The 21751-nt window shown below is 38.3% G+C and overlaps 1 protein-coding gene across 1 annotated transcript in view; it reads left to right on the top strand.

The window, feature by feature from the left end:
- The window catches only part of LOC139756376 (uncharacterized), a 380293-nt gene that overhangs the window by 350851 nt on the left and 7691 nt on the right, over positions 1–21751 (top strand). The window contains 4 exon segments of the mRNA XM_071675765.1: positions 6716–6908; positions 7640–7693; positions 11290–11425; positions 12701–12859. Of these exon segments, the coding sequence (XP_071531866.1) occupies positions 6716–6908; positions 7640–7693; positions 11290–11425; positions 12701–12859 (542 nt within the window).

The following is a 21751-nucleotide window of genomic DNA, read 5'->3' on the forward strand; positions in this document are numbered from 1 at the left end:
GGAGGTGGAGGGAACGAGGAGAAGAGGGAGACCAAATTGGAGGTGGAAAGATGGAGTGAAAAAGATTTTGTGTGATCGGGGCCTGAACATGCAGGAGGGTGAAAGGAGGGCAAGAAATAGAGTGAATTGGAGTCATGTGGTATACAGGGGTTGACGTGCTGTCAGTGGATTGAAGCAAGGCATGTGAAGCGTCTGGGGTAAACCATGGAAAGCTGTGTAGGTATGTATATTTGCGTGTGTGGACGTGTGTATGTACATGTGTATGGGGGGGGGGGGCCATTTCTTTCGTCTGTTTCCTTGCGCTACCTCGCAAACGCGGGAGACAGCGACAAAGTATAAAAAAAAAAAAAAAAAAAAAAAAAAAAAAAAAAAAAATTGGTTTTGTGCATCAGTGAGGTAGCATCAGGAAACAGTCAAAGAATGACCTATCCACTCATATACACATATATATACATAAACGTCCACATATGCACATATACATACCAACATATATGTACACATGTACATATTCATACTCGTTTGCCTTCATCCATTCCTGCCGCTACCCTGCCCCACAAGAAAACAGTATTGCTATCCCCTGCTTCAGCTAGGTAGCACCAGGAATACAGACAAAAAGGCCACATTCTTTCACGCTTGGTCTTTAGCTATCATGTGTAATGCACTGAAACCAGAGCTCCTGGTCTCTAGCTGTCATGTGTAATGCACTGAAACCACAGCTCCCTCTCCATATCTAGGCCCCACAGACCTTTCCATGGATAAATACTACATACAAAGCCATCTTTTTTTCTAAGTATTTCTCACACACATTTTTCAAAGCAAACACCTGATCCACACATCCTCTACCACTTCTGAAACCACACTGCTTCTTCCCAATCCGGCACTCTGTGCATACCTTCACCCTCTTAATCAATACCCTCCCATACAATTTTCCAGGAATACTCAACAAACTTATTCCTCAGTAGTTTGAACACTAACCTTTATGTCCTTTGCCTTTGTACAGTGGCACCATACATGCACTCTGCCAATCCTCAGGCACTCCACCCTGATCCATACATACACTGAATGTCCTTACCAACCAATCAACAACACAGTCACCCCCTTTCTCGATAAATTCTACTGCAGTACCATCCAAACCCACCACCTTGCCGGATTTCATCTTCCGCAAAGCTTTCATTACCTCTTCTACATAAACACCAACACACACACACACACACATATATATATATATCATCATATACGCATATACATACACATACACAGCCATATACATTTATCCAAATGTACATATTCATACTCGCTTGCCTTCATCCATTCCCTGCACCTTCCCACCTCCCAAGAAACAGCATCGCCACCCCCTGCTTTAGGGAGGTAGTGCTAGGAAAACAGACAAAAAAAGGCTACATTCATTCACACTCAGTCCCTAGCTACCACATGCAATGCACTGAAACCACATATCCAGGCCCCACAGACCTTTCTTTAGTTTACCCCAGATGTTTCACATGCTCTGGTTTAGTCCACTGACAGCACGTCAACCCCAGTGTACCACATCGTTCCAACTCACTCTATACCTTGCACACTTCTCACCCTCATGCATGTTCAGGCTCCAATCGCTCAAAATCTTTTTCACTCCATCCCTCCACCTCCAATTTGGTCTTCCACTTCTCCTTGTTCCCTCCACCTTTCCTCACCCATTGTCTCCATATGTCCAAACCATTTCAATACACCTTCTTCTGCTCTCTCAACCACACTCTTTTTATTTTCACACATCTCTCTTACACTTTTATTATTTACTTGATCAAACCACCTCACACCACATATTTTCCCATACATATCATTTTCAACACATCCAAGCTTCTCTGTACAACCCTATTAATATAGCCCATGCCTCACAACCATGTAATATTGTTGGAACTACTATTCCTTCAAACATGCCCATTTTTGCTCTCCGAGATAACATTCTATCCTTCCAAACATTCTTCATTGCTCCCAGAACCTTTACCCCCTCCCCCACTTTCACTTCCATGGTTCCAGATATCTAAAACACTTCACTTCTAGTTTTTCTCCATTCAAATTCACATCCCAACTAACTTGTCCCTCAACCCTGCTGAACCTAATAACCTTGCTCTTATTCTCGACTTTCTCCTTTCACACACTTTTCCAAACTCAGTCACCAACTTCTGCAGTTTCTCTCTTGAATCAGCCACCAATGCTTTATCATTGGCGAACAACAACTGACTCACTTCCCAAGCCCTCTCATCCCCAACACACTGCATACTCACCCCTCTCTCCAAAACTCTTGCATTTATCTCCGTAACCACTTCATCCATAAATAAATTAAACAACCATGGGGACATCACACACCCCTGCCTCACACCAACCTTCACTAGGAATCAATCACTGTCCTCTCTTCCTACTCGTACACATGCCTTACACACTTGATAAAAATTTCCCAGTGCTTCTAGCAGCTTACCTTCCACAAAGCATCTCTGTCAACCCTATCATATGCCTTTTCCAGATCCATAAATGCCATATACACGTCCATCTGTTTTTCTAAGTATTTCTCACGTGCATTCTTCAAAGCAAACATTTAACCCACATCTTTTACCACTTCTGAAACCACACTGCTCCTCCCCAATCTGAGGCTCTGTACATGCCTTCACCCTCTCAGTCAATACCCTCCCATACAATTTTCCAGGAATACTCAAGAAACTTGTGCCTCAATAGTTTGAACACCCACCTTTATCCCTTTGCTTTTGTACAGTGGTGCTATACATGCATTCTGCCAATCCTCAGGCACTTCATCATGATCCATACATACTTTGAATATCCTTACCAACCAGTCAACAACACAACCACTCCCTTTCTCAATAAATTCAACTGCAGTACCTTCCAAACCCTCCACTCTGTTGGATTTCATCTTTTGCAAGGCTTTTACCACCTCTACTCTTTTAACGAAACCACTCTCCCTGACTCCTTCTCTTCACACACCACCTCTACCAAAACACCCTACATCTGCCACTCTATCATCAAACATATTCGACAAACCTTCAAAATACTTACTCCATCTCCTCACTTCATCACTTCATATATATTGCTGTAAGGTTAAGAAGAGCCACTTGAGTTCACTAAATATCGAGACTATTGCCATGGCCACTCCCTTGAGGGAGTTCCAGAAGGGAACAGGTGTAAATCATTTGTGTGAGTAGGAAGAGAGGAGAGTGAATTGTTCCAAGTGAAGGTTAGTCTGTGGTAGGGGAATGTGATGTCATCATGGTTGTTGGATTTGTTTTGATTAGGGTGGTGAGGGAGGTAAATGCAAAAGTCTTGGAGAAAGGGGTGATTATGCAGACTGTGGGGGATGAGAGGGCCTGGGAAGTGAGTCATTTGTTGTTTGTTGATAATGCAGCTGATTTAAGTGAGAACTTCAAAAGATAGTGACAGTTTGGAAGTGTTTGTGAAAGGAAAATGTTGAGAGTAAATGTGAATGAAGGTAACATTATTAGATTCAACAGGGTTGAGGAACAAGTTTGTTGGGATGTAAGTTTGAATGGAGAAAAATTGGAGGAAGTGTGTTTTCTAGATATCTAGGAGTGGACTAGGCAGCAAATGGAACCATGGAGTGGAAGTGAGCCTTAGGGTGGGGAAGGGGGTAAAGGTTATAGCAGGTCTGAAGAATGTGTAGAAAGAGAGAACATTAATTGGGAGGGCAAAATTAGGTGTGTTTGAAGGGGTAGAAGAAAGGGATGTGAGGTATGGTCCTGTAGATAGGGTTGTCCATAGGAGGGTGAATGTGTATGAAATTTAATGTTTGAGAACAATTTGTGTGAAGTGGATAGATTGAGTAAATAATGAAAGGTTAAGAGAGATGTGTGGTAATAAGAAGAGTGTGGTTGAGAGAGCAGAAAAGGATGTGTTAAAATGGTTTGGACAGATGGAGAGAATGAGTGAGGAAAAGTTGACAGTGAGTCTAAATGTTTCAGAAGTGGAGGGAACAAGAAGAGTGGGGAGATGAAATTGGAGATGGAAAAATGGAGTGAAAAAGGTTTTGAGCAATAGGGGCCTGAACATGCAGGAGAGGGAAAGTCATGAATGAGAGTGATGATGTATGCTGGGGTTGATATGCTGTTAGTGGACTGAATTGGGCATATGAAATGTCTGAAAGGGTGGGAAAGGTCTGTGGGGCCTTGATGTGGTTAAGGTGTGGTTTTGGTGCATTAAATATGACAGCTCGAGAATGGATGTGAGCAGACATGACCTTTGATTGTCTGTTCCTGGCGCTACCTTGCCAGTTTTAATCACTAAATCTTCCTGTATGTCAGACTTTTAGGTTTAAAACATGTCTTTTCTGTCTGCTTCCACACATACTGTATATTATTATGGATCTTTCCTTCCATTCAAGGCTGCATATGCAAATTTCAGTTCTTTCATTATAGTTTAGGTGTTGTAGTCTATTAGTTCTACTTGTAACTTGCTTTTGAATCCTCTCAAGCTTGTTTATTTCAGCTTATGTTTGCAATCAAATAGCGAAATTCTCGATTTGCTTCCTGTGTATATCCAGAACATTTTAATCATTAGTTTTATCTCTTGTATTGAATTTGATTATTTATTTGTAAGATGGTTCTTACATACAAGCATTTGGAAATTGATTTTTGTGAAAATGGACTATTGAAATACGGAATATAACAGTAAATCAGGGATGTTTAGGATATAACATTTTAGCAGAATGTAGTGTATCATGATAGAAGTAAACTGGTACAGGCATGAACAAATTACCTGTTGAGTAGGTGAAAGTTCTATAATTTGCAGCAATGAAATAGTGTATGAAGAGATTGAAGTTAGAATAAAGAAATGTTGAGGCATTAAGATGTACAGATGTAATGGAATGTGCAGATGTGTATGTAATGTTTATTTTAATGAAGAGAATTTAGAATATGCTCAAAAGAATGTGCAGGTATACAGTATTGTTAGGTTTAATGGGGGCTTGGGAAAGAAGAAGAATGCCCAAGGATTCCCTGCATGTTATAGAAGGCAACTAAGGAGTGGGAGCAGGTAGCTTCTTCCTGTATTACTTTTTAAAAGAATGAAGGGCAGAAAGCCAACTGAGGGATTTTCCCCCTGAGGCTCAGTCATTTGTTCGTGTTTGTACCTCACTTATGTGGGAAATGGTGAGGATGCATTAAAAAAAAGATTATGTAGTGTCCCAAAAATCCTGGTCTGCCCCTATGTTTTCAGAGGCTATATACAGCTAAGGTATATCACTGGTGCAAGCATAAAAAGCTCTCAGGGTGACATTTTTGTACACTTGGTCATTGATATTTCTAATGGTGTGAGCACCAGCATCCTGCCTCAGTTTACTTCAGGCTATCTTTAGGGAAGGATATTATTTCTATACTCCTCTTGGCTGACATTTAATTTTGTGGATTTTGCTTTTGGGTGCTGTATTTCTTCCACCTGTGCTTCAAGATGGTTGCCTCTGTACTTTCTAAGGATGAGAAAGCCAAAATTCTTGCCGTGAAACAAGAAAATACCGTATGTGTGAGATTTCTAGTTGCACTGTGTGATCAGAATGCATGTTCCAGCAGCTACTTGCCAACATTCATGGTCTCCCAGACAGTGTCATTCCACCATCATAACCTATCCCTAGTCACCCAAGGAAGACTTCTAGATCTAGATAACCTCATGAGATTAGAAGTATTGAAGCAACTCAATAGAAGCCACCCAAGAGCTCTAGGAAATTTCTCTCAAAGAACATTCAACATAACCTGCCAAAGGACCTTTACATCCCCTCCTGCAAGCCAGCTGCCGAAGTCCTGCTTACAAAGGAAGTGACATGCAAACAACTTGCATTTGCAAAGAATGGAGTGAGCAACAGTGGAGTAAAGTGATGGTGTATGGTGAAAGTTCCTCCAAGTGTGTGATGTCAAGGCAGGGGAGGATGAGGAGGCTGGAGGGTGCCATCAATATGACTTGGGTGTCATAGTAAGGATGGTGAAACATCCTATTAGTGTGATGATCTGGGGTTGCTTTAGTGGTGCGACGGATAGGGGAGGGTTGACTTTACGATGGATGGAGAACAGTTCATTAAGGTGCTAGAGGACCATCTCTTCCTTTTTATGAGGTTCATGGGTGTGATTTTATGCAGGTTAGTATCCCCTGCCATTAGGCTAGAAAAGTGATGAATTGGTGATCAGAAAAAATATCTAAAAGTTGAAGTGACTTGGGAACTCACCATACCTTAACCAAGTGGAGAACTGCTGGAACAAAATGAAAGTCAAGCTTGCCTCTTGCACCACTTCATTGGTGCCTTGCCGCATGCAGATTAGGACCCTATGGATGCATAACATGGACCTAGAATACTTAAGGAACCTGCCAATTCCATGGCTAGACATCTGCAGATAGTAATCAAGGCTAAAGGAAAGAGAGCAAAGTTCAAAAATGTAAGTGTGACTTTCCCTTTGGAAATATATGGGGGGTGGTAAATTTTTTTGTGGACACTGCATAATGTACAGGTGTAGTTATGTTTGCTTTAATGAGCAGAATATAGATTATGTGTAGAGGAATATCTAGGTTTTCCATAGTGTTTGTTTAATGAAATCAAATTATGTGTCAAGGAATATGCAGGAGCTTGTTTTTATTAATGTTTATATAGCTTGTGCTTTAGTTTTAATTTCCCGGATTAAGTGATTCTGAATCTGAACTGAGCTATCTGTTTCAGGTTTCAGCGATTCTTGATGTGGTTGGGCTCACCACTGCACACAGCCCAAGAAATTAAAGTGCAACAGGTTTGTTCAACCATCAGTGAGTTTGCCCTTGAGTATCGAACCTGTCGAGAACGTGTTCTGCAACAGATTCAGAAGAAAGCAAACCACCGTGAAAGGAACAAAACTCGTGGGAAGATGATCATAGAGGTATGGATGGAAAAAGTTTTAATATAAAAAGTTGCAAACCCTAAGATGAAACTCATGAATTGTAGTATAGCTAAATTACTTTTCAAGTGATTGATTTAAAGATATTTCTTTATCCACATGTACTGCTAATAAGTTTAGTGCATTACACATGACAGCTAGACACTTAGTGTGAATGAATGTGGCCTTTTTTTGCCTGTGGTATACTAGGGTTGATGTGCTGTCAATGGACTGAACCAGGGCATCTGTGTGAAACGTCTGTAGTGAACCATGGAAAGGCGTGTGGGGCCTGGATGTGGATAGGGAGCTGTGGTGTCAGTGCATTACACATGACAGCTAGAGACTTGAGTATTAATGATTGTGGCCATTTTTGTCTGTTTTCCTGTTTTTAGGTATGTTTTAGGTATGTTTTGATATGTATTGGGACTAAAAGTTTTCCTTAGGAACACTTTCCCCAATATCACTGCCCAAAATCCAGAAATGCATAAGTCTGACAACTGCTTGTCCCCAAGGTTACTGGATTTGAGATGTTAGTGTATCTGTAAATTTACAATCATAGACAAGTAATTCTTCAGCCAAGTACTTTATTCCTTCTCTCTAATAATGGATTTATTAAGTATACAGTGTGATATATACAGAGTACTTCTTCAAACCTCAGGCTTGCATTTGTCAAGCTTTATGGTCTTGTCATGTGCATGAGTCTTTTCATTTTGTTCTGTTCTTTCCTTCTACAGGAGCCAGACTACCGAGCAAATGGAATCATCAAACCTTGTTTGAAGAGTCGATCGGTACCGTACTAACTGGGCTGTAGATGCCATATTGTTTCTATTAACTCTCCTCACCTGACATTTATCACATCTCTTCATTGATATTTTGACTTGATTAGATGCTCCTACTGTTTTTCACAGTCCTTGAGAGTGACACAAGCAGGATCAGTATTGTATTATACGATTCATGCATTAAAACTTTTTTGTTCGTTTTAACTGCCCTGCTCTGTATTTATGTCATCTTTGAACTTGCCAGTGGGCCCAACTTTGCGCCTCAACTTTAGTTTCATGTTGTACCTACAGATATAAACATTGGCAACATTCTTGTAATGTTCCCGTAACATTTTGCGTGCTTTTAAAGATAAAGCAGGTTATTTATCTATCTTTATTACAAAGGAATTCAGACAGCAACACACCATTCAGTGCTTTTGAGACTGTTTTTGATAGTGGAATATATCAGAGACTCAGATTTTAAAGCAGACAGGCATGCAGATAATTCAAAGTAAAACCTGCAAACTAATGCAACAGAGGGGGTGCAAATGATGCTGATTGTAGATTTGAAATATTTACTAAACATTGTGGCATATAAGTCGTTTTTTAAAGCTATGTAAATTGATTCCAAAAATGTAGATCAACATATAGGACAGGTACAAAATGACAAACTTGAAATTAAGGTCGTCCCACTTTCAACAGACTTGAGACAGGATAAAATCACTTGTTCCTGGGTCATAATTCAGACTTTTAACACTTACCACATTCAGTACTGTTATGGTACCTACCTGTAGCATTTGTTATTACTATTAAACATTTGCCTTTTTCAAAACATTTAAGATTCTATTAGAAATGATATCTGAAATAATGGATAAGCACTATAAGTCTCATTGAGAGCATGTTCAATGTTAGGGGGTCGATTTATACTCCAGGTATATGCTTAAATGGGAATTTTTGCTGAAAAAGTTAAAGGCCAACCAAAACTCTTTCATTTACTTCCCTAAACACTCCATTCATACACAAATTAAACAACTCTGGGGACATCCCACAGACCGACCTTCACTGGGAACCAACCACTCTCCTCTCTTCCTACTCATACACATGCCTTATACCCTTGATACAAATTTTTCACTGCATTTAGCAGCTTACCTCCCACTACATATACTCTTAAGACCTTCCACAAAGCATCTATATCAACCTTATCATATGTCTTCCCCAGATCCATGAATTCCGCTCACAAGTGCATTTGTTTTTCTAAGTATTTCTCACACAACATTCTTCAAAGCAAACACCTGATCCACACATCCTCTGCCACTTCTGAAACCACGCTGCTCCTCTCCAATCTGATGATTTGTACCATAGCATGAGCTAAGTACCCATTTTATCATCCTACTCCTAGATGTAGATGAACAGCTTGATTGACTGTGGACTGACTGCCACAACCAGGATTCGAACCTATTCGCTTGACTGTGGGCAGCCTGTGAATGAAATGTACCAGATTCAGAAAAGCTAACTGCTACACCAAACATCCAGTTGTATAACCATCGAAGTACCCAGTCAGTTCCATACAACTGAACATATGAGATGAGACTTGTTTTGAAAAGCACTTATGAATAGGGATGGGTCTGCTCTCTCTCTCTCTCTCTCTCTCTCTCTCTCTCTCTCTCTCTCTCTCTCTCTCTCTCTCTCTCTCTCTCTCTTTTTTTACCAAAATGCACGCTCAGACTCACTGCATATAAGGAGCCTACAAGAATTCACAGCTCTTAGTTCAGTCAGGTGTATTTTTCCTTGTAAACATATCAAAATGGTTGTAGAAATGCTACCACAAGTCTGTGAAGTCAGCTCTCTCCTGCAAAGGTTCACTGATATATCATTGAAACTGGATGCCTTACTAATGAAGGTGTTCCTTGTGCCATTCCTAGTTAATATTCTCGAGATTGTAATATTATTAGTTTTGTTTTTGAAATGTCAAATAAACTGGCGATATTTCTCCAACAGCTCCTCCGATCTCTTTGGTACTTTGATAGAAACCACATTACAGATCACAAGTGCATTATCATTACTACCATCACAGACTTCCTCTGCAGCATCAATAACATCATTTACACTGGCACCTGAAAAACAAAAACATTTACTAGCACAAAATTCCCCAACTGTCTTTGGAATATAGAGTAACTGATGAGCCTTACCTTATGTTCATTGTTCTTGACATCATACAAAGCCTGAATTTTATTTTTTTTGTCATTATTGACAGCAGAAGGCAAATGTTTAAGGAGTTTAGCACATTCTTGCATTATCTGGAAGGGTCTGTCTTTATGGTTGGGAGAGGGATTACTTTAGGGTGTCTCAAGGCCTACAGTGCTGCTCCTCAGCTTAATTGGCTCACTCCCTAATGCTCTCAGCAAGCTGGTTTTAGCATTGTCTTGAAGGATATCTGTCTTGTGAGTTAGAGCTGAAAGAAGTATTTTTTAACAGTAACTGTTTCTTAAAGAGCTCATGTGTTTATACAGTACCTGCAAATTATGAGCATTACAAGGTTATTGTAAATGTGGATGTTAAACTCTCTTCTGCGCATAGAAAACTGGTGACCTGCTGACATGCCAGAATAGTAAAAAGAAAAAAAAATCCTCATTGATAAGGAAAATTAGACTTGGTAAACAACCTGAACTGTGGGTTACTGACCCTTCGACCTTATGAACAAAGGCCATGTTCCTTACGTAACAGGAAGTTACACTGTTTCTCTCTAAGTTGCCATGTTTCCTCAGCGCAAGTGACTAGAAGTCTTGGCTGATTGGTGTGGTCATTTTATTCAGAATTGGTGTTCTTTGAAATTTCTAGTTGAAAGTACACTAGACTGAGAAAAGGACAAGTGTCTTCTCTTACCCATTGTAAGACAGAGTTCATAATCCTACTTACCATTTTTTTCTTTCTCATTACATAATACTAAAGAGGCACTCATCATGTTGCAAGAAAAATTATCATTTGATTAAAAGAGTGAAATTAAGCTTATCTTCACTAAGTAGTTTGTAGTATTAAACATGTCTTCAAATAGTTTTGTAGCTTTAGTTTTCAACAACTAATTTTTTTATTTTGTAGAAGTTTGTTGTCACTGAAACATTTAAGGAACTATGCAGTTGTATTTTACAGGTGGTGGATTTAGTTAGTTAACACTATTTAACAAATGATTTAGAAAGCACACAAACTGAGTGTCTTTCTAAACTTTTAAACAGACATGCATTCCTTTGGAAAGGAACCCATATATTGGAAGCAATATACATTTTGTCAGGAATAATGTAGTAGAAGCACCGTAACATTATCATTTTAATTTCAGTTTAAGTGTGAGGGAGATTAGAGTGGCATTATTTACAGCGTGACTGTATAGATGGCTTTAAACATCCCTGGACCTTTGATCCTAGACAAGATTATTAGTCAGAAAGATTCTTACCCCTATTTATGGAAATTATACAGTATTTTTATCAATATGTTAATGCATACATCTTTCTGTATTTAAACACTGAAGCAGTGACCAGCATTTTAGTCACTGCAGTAGTGCCATTCCATATACAGTCCATACATTTAATTTCATACTTTCTTCAACTTATTTCTATATTCATTTCTTTATACAGATGGAGAAATTCAAGAGACCAAAGCAGACAAAAGAAGAAAAGGCTGATTCAGACCTTCGACAGCTTCTTAATTACTCGGATGTATCTGACACAGAAACTATTCGAGGCAAGAACACTTGGAGAAGGACGAGAGAAGGTAGGCACACCTGTGTATCATCTTATGCCTCATTTGGCTTGAATTTAATTCTTAGTATTTTCCTGTCAAAGTTGTGTATTGCAAGAAAATACAGGTGGTAATTGAGATAAAAGTACATGATAGACCATTTAGACAAAATTTAGATTCATATTATCATCACTTTTAAGTCTTTCATTATGGATCACATAGACATACAATAAAAAATAACTGCATTGTTCTTCAGATAGATAGTATTTATTAGGTAAATGTACCTATATATTAGTGTAATATTTTTAAAGAGAAAGAGGAAATTGTATGTAGCATTTATGGATCTGGAGAGAGTGTTTGACAGGGTAGACTGAGAGGCCTTTTGATAGGTAGTGGCGAGTTACTGAATGCCATGAAGATTTTTTCACCAGGAGAGAAAAGCATGTATGTGAGTAGGAAGGAAGGAGGGTGAGTGTTTGTCAGTGAAGATGAGTTAGCATAAAGGATTTGTAATATCATCTTGATTGTTTAACCCTTAAATGCCTGGAGGTGTACACAGCTGCCTGTCTCAGGAACACCTGTTGTCAGAGCAGCACTAATCTTTGCAGGCTTTTTTATATTATTATTACTTTCCAACACTAGGACATTTTTGTGGGTACTTGGTGATGCCTTGGCTTCTGACCTACACAGACAACTTCAATAGTGACTCGTTGATGCATCAGACTACGACAGTGGCTAACATAAACTCTCCTTCACCACTAATTCAGTACCACCTTGGGGGCTCTGTGTGTTAACTTCATACCACAGCCATATAGAATATGGAACCTTACCTCTTTGGTAATATTTCTTATCTTTACATATATTTTTATATAGATCAGACATATTGAGAGAATGAGTAATGAAGTATTGATTAAGATGATCTTGTGTCAGAAGTTGAGGATGGAGGTGATGAAAGGAGGGAGTGAAAGATGGCTCAGGATATTTAGGCCCAAAAGTTCAGGAGGGTGAGAGGTGTGCATGGGATAGAGCGAATTGGATCATTGTGGTGAATGAGGGCATTGTGCCATTAAGGAGCTTAACCAGAGCATATGAAGCAGTCAGGGAATATACTGAAATAGCCAGTGGGGCTTGGCTGGTTTTGGTGCATTATATATATATTAATCTGAGAATGGAATTGTGCAAATGGTCATTTTTAGTCTGTTCCTGAAATCACCTTACCAAGGAAGGAGAAGTGATTGCATACAAAGAGGAGAAAAATTATTCAATAGAAAAGAAAGATGTTTGTCAATTTTATAAAATGTTTTGCAGGTAAGGCAAGAAGCCGTGGTGAAGAGAGCATGGCAGAGATGATGGGTGATGGTGATGATGCCTTGTTAGACTCATTGGTTAAGACAGCTACTCAGGGGCCATCATCCCGTTCGACACCTAGAGAACGAAAGAGGTCACGGCATGCTGACCGCAAGTCTTGTAAGTACTAGAAAATTTTAGGAATTGAACTTTCTAGGCTTAACACACATTATGCATTTAGACCTTGACCAAATCTTGCAGTTTACAGATGTACCAGGTGACCCTGCTATGAGGGCAATCCTGAGGTTTATGACTTGATATTTTTGTCATTTAATATATGAAACTTGAAATATTTTCACATTTTTTTGTATTCTTCATGTTTAATTTTTGTTGATGGGAATGTTTTATAGACTTAATTGCCTTTCCATCCTTTTGAGTTAGCATTAGAAATTGATAAATGTCAGCTTCATTTGCACATATCAAGTCAAGCTGTTACATATAAACTGAAGTGTATCATTTTGATCACATATATTTGATACTTTCACTCTTTTGGTACTATTTCCACAACAGTTGTAGGACCCCAATACAAACAGTTCTTATTGTTGAGTTGTAGGTTGAATTTTTCAACCCATTTTTGAGGGATCCCGTGCTTCCTCAAATAAGTAGAAGCACGTATTAATGCCCGATGTCACCCCCAAATCCAACTAGCTCAGTTACTTAGAGATAACTGTGGTATAAGGGTTACACACTTCAATTAATTGGTGACAACACGTGAAGATTTAAAGGCCTAGCATCCCAAGATTTAGATATCTTTGTGGTACGTGTTTAATTTGTTCTTTAAAAGGCATATCGTTCTTGCTTTTTAGTACACAGATATTACCTGAAATCCACTTTCTGTGGGAGACAACTTAGAAATTCACCTTTCATTGTATTGGAACCTTGTGGATTGTGGAAAATGGCTTACCATTATATTTTCGACTCTTTAGTTTTCAGGATCAGTGAACTGTGAATTAGATGAAGATCTCTTCACTTTACACAGATTTGAGTTTTCTTTTGGATACATGTTAATATTTAATTCACAGTGCTGCTTATCATCATAAATGATACAACTAAAAGATTTTGTTGAGTGAAATGCTTTGATGTTAGGTACGGATACGTATCATTGAGTTCCATTCAGAGGTCATCAGTGACTAGCAATACAAGGGGTATTTTATCTATGCACAGATTGTTGTTATCTTCATTGAGCAATACAAGGGGTATTTTATCTATGCACAGATTTTCGTTATCTTCATTGTATTCTCATGGTGTAACAAGGTCCCCTTGAACTATTAATTTAATCAGGTGAACTTAAGATCATTGGTAATAATATTAGTGTATATAAGGGTATTAGGGTTACTGTTTTGAGCACCATTCTTGTAACACCATAAGTGTGCACTGTATATTATTCATTGTTTTTCACATTTCTCTTCATATCATAGTATGAAAAGTTCTTTGAGTAGCAGTTTTCAGCATAAGTAATTTTTGTTTTGCCTGCTGATGCCTTTACTTGCTTTCAGTCTTAAGTCATTGCAAATGTTTGAAAGATTTCAGTTTTGTTTTACTTTTTAATGTACATGCTTATTTTCTTTTAGTTTTCCCTTTTCCTTTGCAGCTTTTTGGCTGCTAAACAAGTATGCCCTTTTTTCATCAGAGTGAAGGATTGATACTGCTCTTTTACATAGGAACAAAAGCTATGCTTATTCCACAGCAATTTCTTTTCTGATGTTTTAATTAATTTTTGATATCCACTGTATCTGCTCAAGCTAACGATGATTTTACATCTCCACCTCATAGTATATTATGATAGAACTGCTTTTCAGTCAGAGCCTTGCATGTTCACTTGCTGCAACTTCTTCATTTGCACAGTGAAGCGGTCAAGAACTCGCGACCGGAACCTCATAAATGAATTGGAGGCTCTTCAGATGGTGCAGGAACTTCACGTTGACTAGTCCTTCTTCATCGACTCTCTTTTTACTTCTTTAATTCCTTGTAAGCTAGTTTGTGGTGGAAAATCCTTAGGCCCCTCAGTTTTCCTGTGTGATATCATCAGTTTCTAGACGATCACACATCTGATACAATAGAAAATTCTTTAGGTTACTTTGAACTATTCACCAGTGATCGAGGATCCATTGATCAGTATAAGAATTCCATGTATCCTTCTTCAGAAAATATCATTGTAAGAAACAGCGTTTTACAAAGTTCAATTCGGTGTAACTAAGCATGTGACAATAAGTTGGAGCTGTGGCTGTGACTCTGACAGTACACACTCTTTACTATATGTATTTCATGATACAAGTTCACTGAAAAAATTAGTGGTTTCATTGGATTAAAAGAGTAAGATTAATGGTAAAATGTTATAAAGCAGTTAGGACATGGACTAAATATAACACCGTAAGAAATGTGTCACAACTTTCTAGAAGCTGATGATTAAGAGTAAATGGTGCTCTTCCTCATATCTCATGAATTAATTACATAATTGCATGCAATCAGACATACATTTTGATTATGATGGTAGAAAGTACCTTTTTTCCTGTACCATTATAGCTGCTCTGCAATTTACTAATGATGCCAGCTTCCTTGCTTGCATGCTTTGCAGTGCATACTAACTAAATGACAATAGAAAAATCTTTTGTTCTACAATACTTTGATTTATTTTTCATTAATATTTATCATCATTATTTACAATGCAGTTTTTTCAGCATGTTTGCCATATATTACTCTTAAGGAGCCATAACTGCCTCAGATGGCCTTATAATTAACCATAAGAAAATGTGGTAACTCTATTGCAAAGTAATTTTAAAATTTGCTTGGTATTTCTCTAATATTTTCTAAACATTTAAGCCTCCATGGTTGTTATATGTCTTATACCATACTCACTTCCCAAACATTCACTTCCCAAACATGACTTCTTTTTTTCACTAGAATTGCTTCTCCTGCCTTAATGAGTCACAGCAAAAGTAGAGAAATAATGGCCTCATTTGCACACATACATTCTCTAGCATTTTTGCATAAAGTACTCAAACTGGGGTTTTATGGGTTCTATGTATATTTTATTAGGTACAGTAGGGTTGAGGGTCAAGTCAATTGGGAGGTAAGTTTGAATGGAGAAAAACTGGAGGAAGTAAAGTGTTTTAGATATCTGGGAGTGGATCTGGCAGCGGATGGAACCATGGAAGCGGAAGTGGATCATAGGGTGGGGGAGGGGGCGAAAATTCTGGGAGCCTTGAAGAATGTGTGGAAGTCGAGAACATTATCTTGGAAAGCAAAAATGGGTATGTTTGAAGGAATAGTGGTTCCAACAATGTTGTATGGTTGCGAGGCGTGGGCTATGGATAGAGTTGTGCGCAGGAGGATGGATGTGCTGGAAATGAGATGTTTGAGGACAATGTGTGGTGTGAGGTGGTTTGATCGTAAGGGTAAGAGAGATGTGTGGAAATAAAAAGAGCGTGGTTGAGAGAGCAGAAGAGGGTGTTTTGAAATGGTTTGGGCACATGGAGAGAATGAGTGAGGAAAGATTGACCAAGAGGATATATGTGTCGGAGATGGAGGGAACGAGGAGAAGTGGGAGACCAAATTGGAGGTGGAAAGATGGAGTGAAAAAGATTTTGTGTGATCGGGGCCTGAACATGCAGGAGGGGGAAAGGAGGGCAAGGAATAGAGTGAATTGGATCGATGTGGTATACCGGGGTTGACGTGCTGTCAATGGATTGAATCAGGGCATGTGAAGTGTCTGGGGTAAACCATGGAAAGCTGTGTAGGTATGTATATTTGCGTGTGTGGACGTATTTATATACATGTGTATGGGGGTGGGTTGGGCCATTTCTTTTGTCTGTTTCCTTGCGCTACCTCGCAAACACGGGAGACAGCGGCAAAAAAAAAAAAAAAAAAAAAAATCAGTGGTATATGTTTCTAAGACCATGGGGTTTTTGTGCTATAGATAAGCATGCTTATCTCTGGGTAAGGAAAAAGTTTTCTAAGCCAAGCACCAACTTTCAGCATCATTTTAAGCAAGTTTCTTTTCTTCCAACCCTTAATTGGTTGCCGTCTTCATCTGACAGTCCTAAATAGGATGGTGGCTATCATCATCAGGACAACAGCTATCTTCACATGACAGTATCCTGTTGACTTTACATTAAATGCTTGTTGAGGTCTCTTTCATTGGAAGGTGAAGGTAAATTAGAAAATTCTGCTCTTAGTACCCTTACAATCACCATTATAGGTGCAAGGCTGTCAACTTGTGGTTTATATGTTTGTGATGACCCTGTGGAAAATTCATAGACTATTGGAAGAACACTAATCACATGTATCACTTGATGAGGAAGGTGAAGATTCTAAGAATAACATAGAAATGGAAAGATACATGTGACTTGAAGAGTGATTTTGGTTGGTATTAAGCCAGCTTCTTCATTCCCACCACCCTGACATGGACACATGTACTGTGTGAAGGCTGGCCAGTCCACTTTCCTGTAGTACATGTAAATTTTTTTATTGTCTTGTGTTGGCTTGATGGAGTGTTATCAGAACCAAGGGGATGGAATGTACAAATTACAGTGAAATGCTGAAACAACTGGAACTGTATAGCACAGAAGAGAAAAATACATGATAATATACACATAGCAAAAAATTGAAGGTATAAAGGAAAATGTTTTAAAACTGAAAGCTTCTCAACTAGGAATATGCTGTCATTAAATCTACAAGAATTCCATGGAGCAGACTGAAAATATATTAGACAAAGATGTACGACAGCCCAACCATGGCGACTGAATAACTATTTAATCTGTTACAAGGAGAGAGAAGAAACATGCATAGAACAACTACGGAAAAGTTTAGAAGAAAACATGACATATGATTGAAATTAGTCCCCGATGAATTAATAATAGATAAGTATGTAATGCGGATGGCAACTGAGAATAGTTTTATTGATCAAGCAAGATGTACAGTTTAAACTTCACTCTAGCCCTTCCTACATGGAAAAATGTTATCATCAGCACTAGCAGGCAGGTATGCACAGTACATTCTTTCAGAGTGAAATGAAACATGTAAGTTGTACAAACAACTTCAGGATCTTATTTGGTGAAATTGAAAAGAACAAAGCAAGTAGCAAGTAATAATAGAATCAATTTGTCAATAGCATAAATACAAAAATAGATGCAGCAGTTTTGGTGTATAAATCAAATGAATACAAATTTAATCCCACATAAGATGAAACATGATGATATGATAAGAAAGACACAGAAAATTGGAAAATAGATGCTTCGGTTGTAGCATATGGTAACTTTAGATTACTGCAACTGCTGGAAGATTGGTTTGTGGGGGTTGGGAGGTGTAAACCCCAAAAGAACCATAGAGTATCCCTCACAGCTCATGGGACACCACCCTGGAGAGAAACAGTTTTCCATTCTTCAAAACTCAAATTTTTAGTTCTGAACCCAAGGTGAAAGTAATGAGACTGAGTAAATGTTATCATTTGAAATGAAAGTCATTATCTGGGTATCAAAATTGAAATCTCTGATTTGCCTGGTGATGTGTGGTTCATTATTCATTTGGTAGGAACCTTCCCATTTAAGTCATATCTATGCAAGAGCAACTTCTCACTTTATTTTCATATCTTCATTTCAGGAATGTGTGTATGTCCATACATATATAATTGAAACCATGTCTTTTCAAACATAATTGACTTTTAAAAGTAACATAAAGTCTTTGGCTCTAGCAGGCAAGTATTCTAGTGGTCGCGGTCGATGGTCTCCTGAGCGTGGCCCTCAGCGGCCCACCAGAGTGAGTGTGTGAAACGCTCACTGGGTCATATGAGATATCTCAAGTATTAATGAGTTATTTGTTTAAAAGCTCCTGCATGACCTCTGCTGGCCGTTCTGCACATTTCTTCTGCACATTCAGCAAACCTTTCTTATATTGTGATCAGTGTATGGTCATTACTTTTTTTCATGGTTGAACACATTTGTTTAAAATGGCATGCATGAACTACAGTGAATGTCACTTAATTAGCAAGCATTGTGATATTATTGATGCTTTGATTATAGTGCACTACAATGTTAATGTCACAATTTAATTTTAGGCTATACATGGAAATGCAAAACAGTTATTTGCTGAAGTTTTTCTGGATCACTTTGAAAAACATATGGCCTTTACCAAGGTTTAAAGATAATGGATAAATGAATGTACTGTGACCAAAGTGTTAGTAACAGCTGGAAAGCTAAAGTCATAAAGAGGAGTCATGCACTGGAGTGAAGTTAAGCGATGCTCTGAAAGCTCCTAAGTAAATTGGGAAAATTTAAGCATAAAGTATGCTGTAAGCTTGCATGAAGGAATACTTGTCCTTATGCTGATGCATGAATGTAAAACCCAAGCATATAGAAATCAAGATAGGTGAAAATTGAGAATGGTAAAGATGGATAACTTCCATGCACAGTATACTTTTTGGAAATAAGGTAGATAGATTGAAGATGAGATTATGTGATGTGAAGAAGTCATCAAAAAGGCATGTGAAAATTTTTTTGTCAGGATGGTATTCATGTAAAATACACAGAATGTATAGATAACTGTGGGAGGTAGAAGTTGGTAGGCAGTCACCAACCAAGGAGGTACTGCTACTACTTGCCTGGGTATCGGGAGGGTCAGTGAAAGCTGCATAGTAAGCTAGCACTTCAGTGGTTGTCAAGTTGCATTCCTTTGACCCGGGTAGCTGTCCTTTCTTTGTGCCTCACCCACACATGGACTGCTGGCATTCTTTCCACAAATTTACAGTCTCTCCTTGTCACACATAATGCTTGAAAAACACTTAACTCACACAACCCATTCTGTGGTGAATGCTATGCATTAGCCCTGCCTTTTGGCTAAATGGTAGGAGAAATTAATAGAATTAGTACGTAGGAACATTAGGTGGGACCATTAAATAGTATTAGGAAGTTGGAACATTAGGTAGACACATTGGGTAAATAGTACTTGGTGGGAACATTAGGTAGGAGCCCTTGAAAACACTGTGCTAGAGTTGCGCTCGGTCATAGGCCTGCAGAGGGCAAGGCACTAAAGATGAAGAAGCAGCACTGGAGTTCGCCAATTATGGAGGCACTTTTGCCATGGCCACCCCATCAAGGGGGTTCCAAAAGGGAACAGGCATAAGAGGTATAGATATGTAGATAGCATTTTACAGTTGAAATTAAGAGGATAGACAGAATGAAGATGAGAAATTTTTGTGAAGTAAAAAATTTATTAGAAAGGCATGTGGATAAAAGTTTTTTTTAGGATGGTGTAGTCATATCATATGCAGGTGACAAATTGGTCAGGATGATGTATAGTAGCACAGTTGAAGGTAAAAGTAGAGACTGATGACAAAAGAGATGGATTGACAAATGAGAAGACTGATTAGGGATAGGAAAATTACAAAAATTAAGATGCTGGAGATATGTTTTGGAATCAGATGTAGTGGAAGTATTTTCTGTATAGAGGGATATGAATGGAGATATTGCTCTCTTTTCATCAGGTAACTTAATGTGTAAGTAGAAATATAAGAGGCAGTTATCATTGAGGAAGTTCGTTTAGTTTTGATAGTGGGTATGGGTTGAAGATGTGCTTAACTGTTACTCAGAAGCTGTCTGTAACTGATTTACCCCATTATATTGGGAATAGAATAATAGGGACATGGATAGATCAATGAGTGGTCTTGTCATTGCTTGGATGATGTTTCCAGTAAGTTATTTGTCATCTATCCCCAAACAGAAAAGTTGTCACCTATCCCTTTCTTAAGAATAACAATAAGCTAACTGTCTTTATAGAATATATAGAATATCTTTGCATTCTTTCATTAGATACTCATTAGCAATCCTTAGCTTTCTTTCCACATAATTTTGCAAGTTTGGTTATATACTGTAAATGAACCAATTGCACTTTGTCTTTTAATTAACCCCTTGACTTCAACAAATATATTTAAACATGCCCACCATGGCAATTGCAATTATACTTTTATGGGTTGCCTATTCCTGGCATCAGTTAGACAAAAAGATGTGCATTTTTTGTGTGCAGGAATGCCTTATGTCACTAGTAATTACAATTAGCATTAGGAAAAAATCCTGTTGTGTCAGTTACCCATGTAATAACACCAAGGGAGAGTATATGACCCCGTCCCTCCCAGGTGTGTTCACTTACTGTTTTCACAATTTTCCATGTAGCTTTGCATACTGGACCAGTTAGTGATTGTCTCTGGCACACTGATGATAATGATGCTGATTCAATGGATGTTGAACTTGACCTCGATTATGATAGTGATCTTGATATGATTTATAGGAAATGAGTAGAATATTACAGAGCAAGTGATGGCAGGCATATGAGTGTATATAGATGGCATAAGTCATTGTACTGTGTATTAAACTGTGGATAATGTATATATCTGAAAACTGTGATTTTAATGTCTGAAAATTGAGTAAATAAGCTGTATGTAAAAACCTGTGGTGTGTAGTGAAACATTTTATGTAATTATTATTTACTAGGTGTTTTGTTACAAAGTATCCAAAAGTGTGAGTGTGTTACTATCGTGGAACGAAGACAAATATGCATGAGTTATGTAAACTAAGCATGTTGGTGGTCGGGAACCAAGGTGTTGAAATAATTTGTCTTGTCAGTAGACTGTGGTTTGTAGTTTATGGGTCACAAAATTAAGGCTAATGTCAGAATTACCGGACTGCCATTCAGCAGCTAAGATAATCCAGACAGTTGAAAGAAGAATGATGATGAATAGAAGAAAATGGAATAATAATGTAATTTAGGAATACCTTTAATATCCATAGCATTAGTGGGACCTTTGAGTGGACTGGAATGAAGTTTGTGAGAAAGGGAATGCATGATAATACAGATGGTCATTCAAGAGGTGTGGTATTGTTTATGGAGGAGTGATTTGAAAAGATTTCTCATGGCACGTGTATCAGCACATTATTTGTAGTCAAGTTCAAATGTGAGAGGTTAAGAATGCCTGTAATTGGTATGGATGCACCATGTAATTATAAAGAAAAGGTTTAAGGTTGC

The sequence above is a fragment of the Panulirus ornatus genome, chromosome 21 (genome assembly GCF_036320965.1).
Source record: "Panulirus ornatus isolate Po-2019 chromosome 21, ASM3632096v1, whole genome shotgun sequence".
In the NCBI taxonomy this organism is placed as follows: Eukaryota; Metazoa; Arthropoda; class Malacostraca; order Decapoda; family Palinuridae; genus Panulirus; species Panulirus ornatus.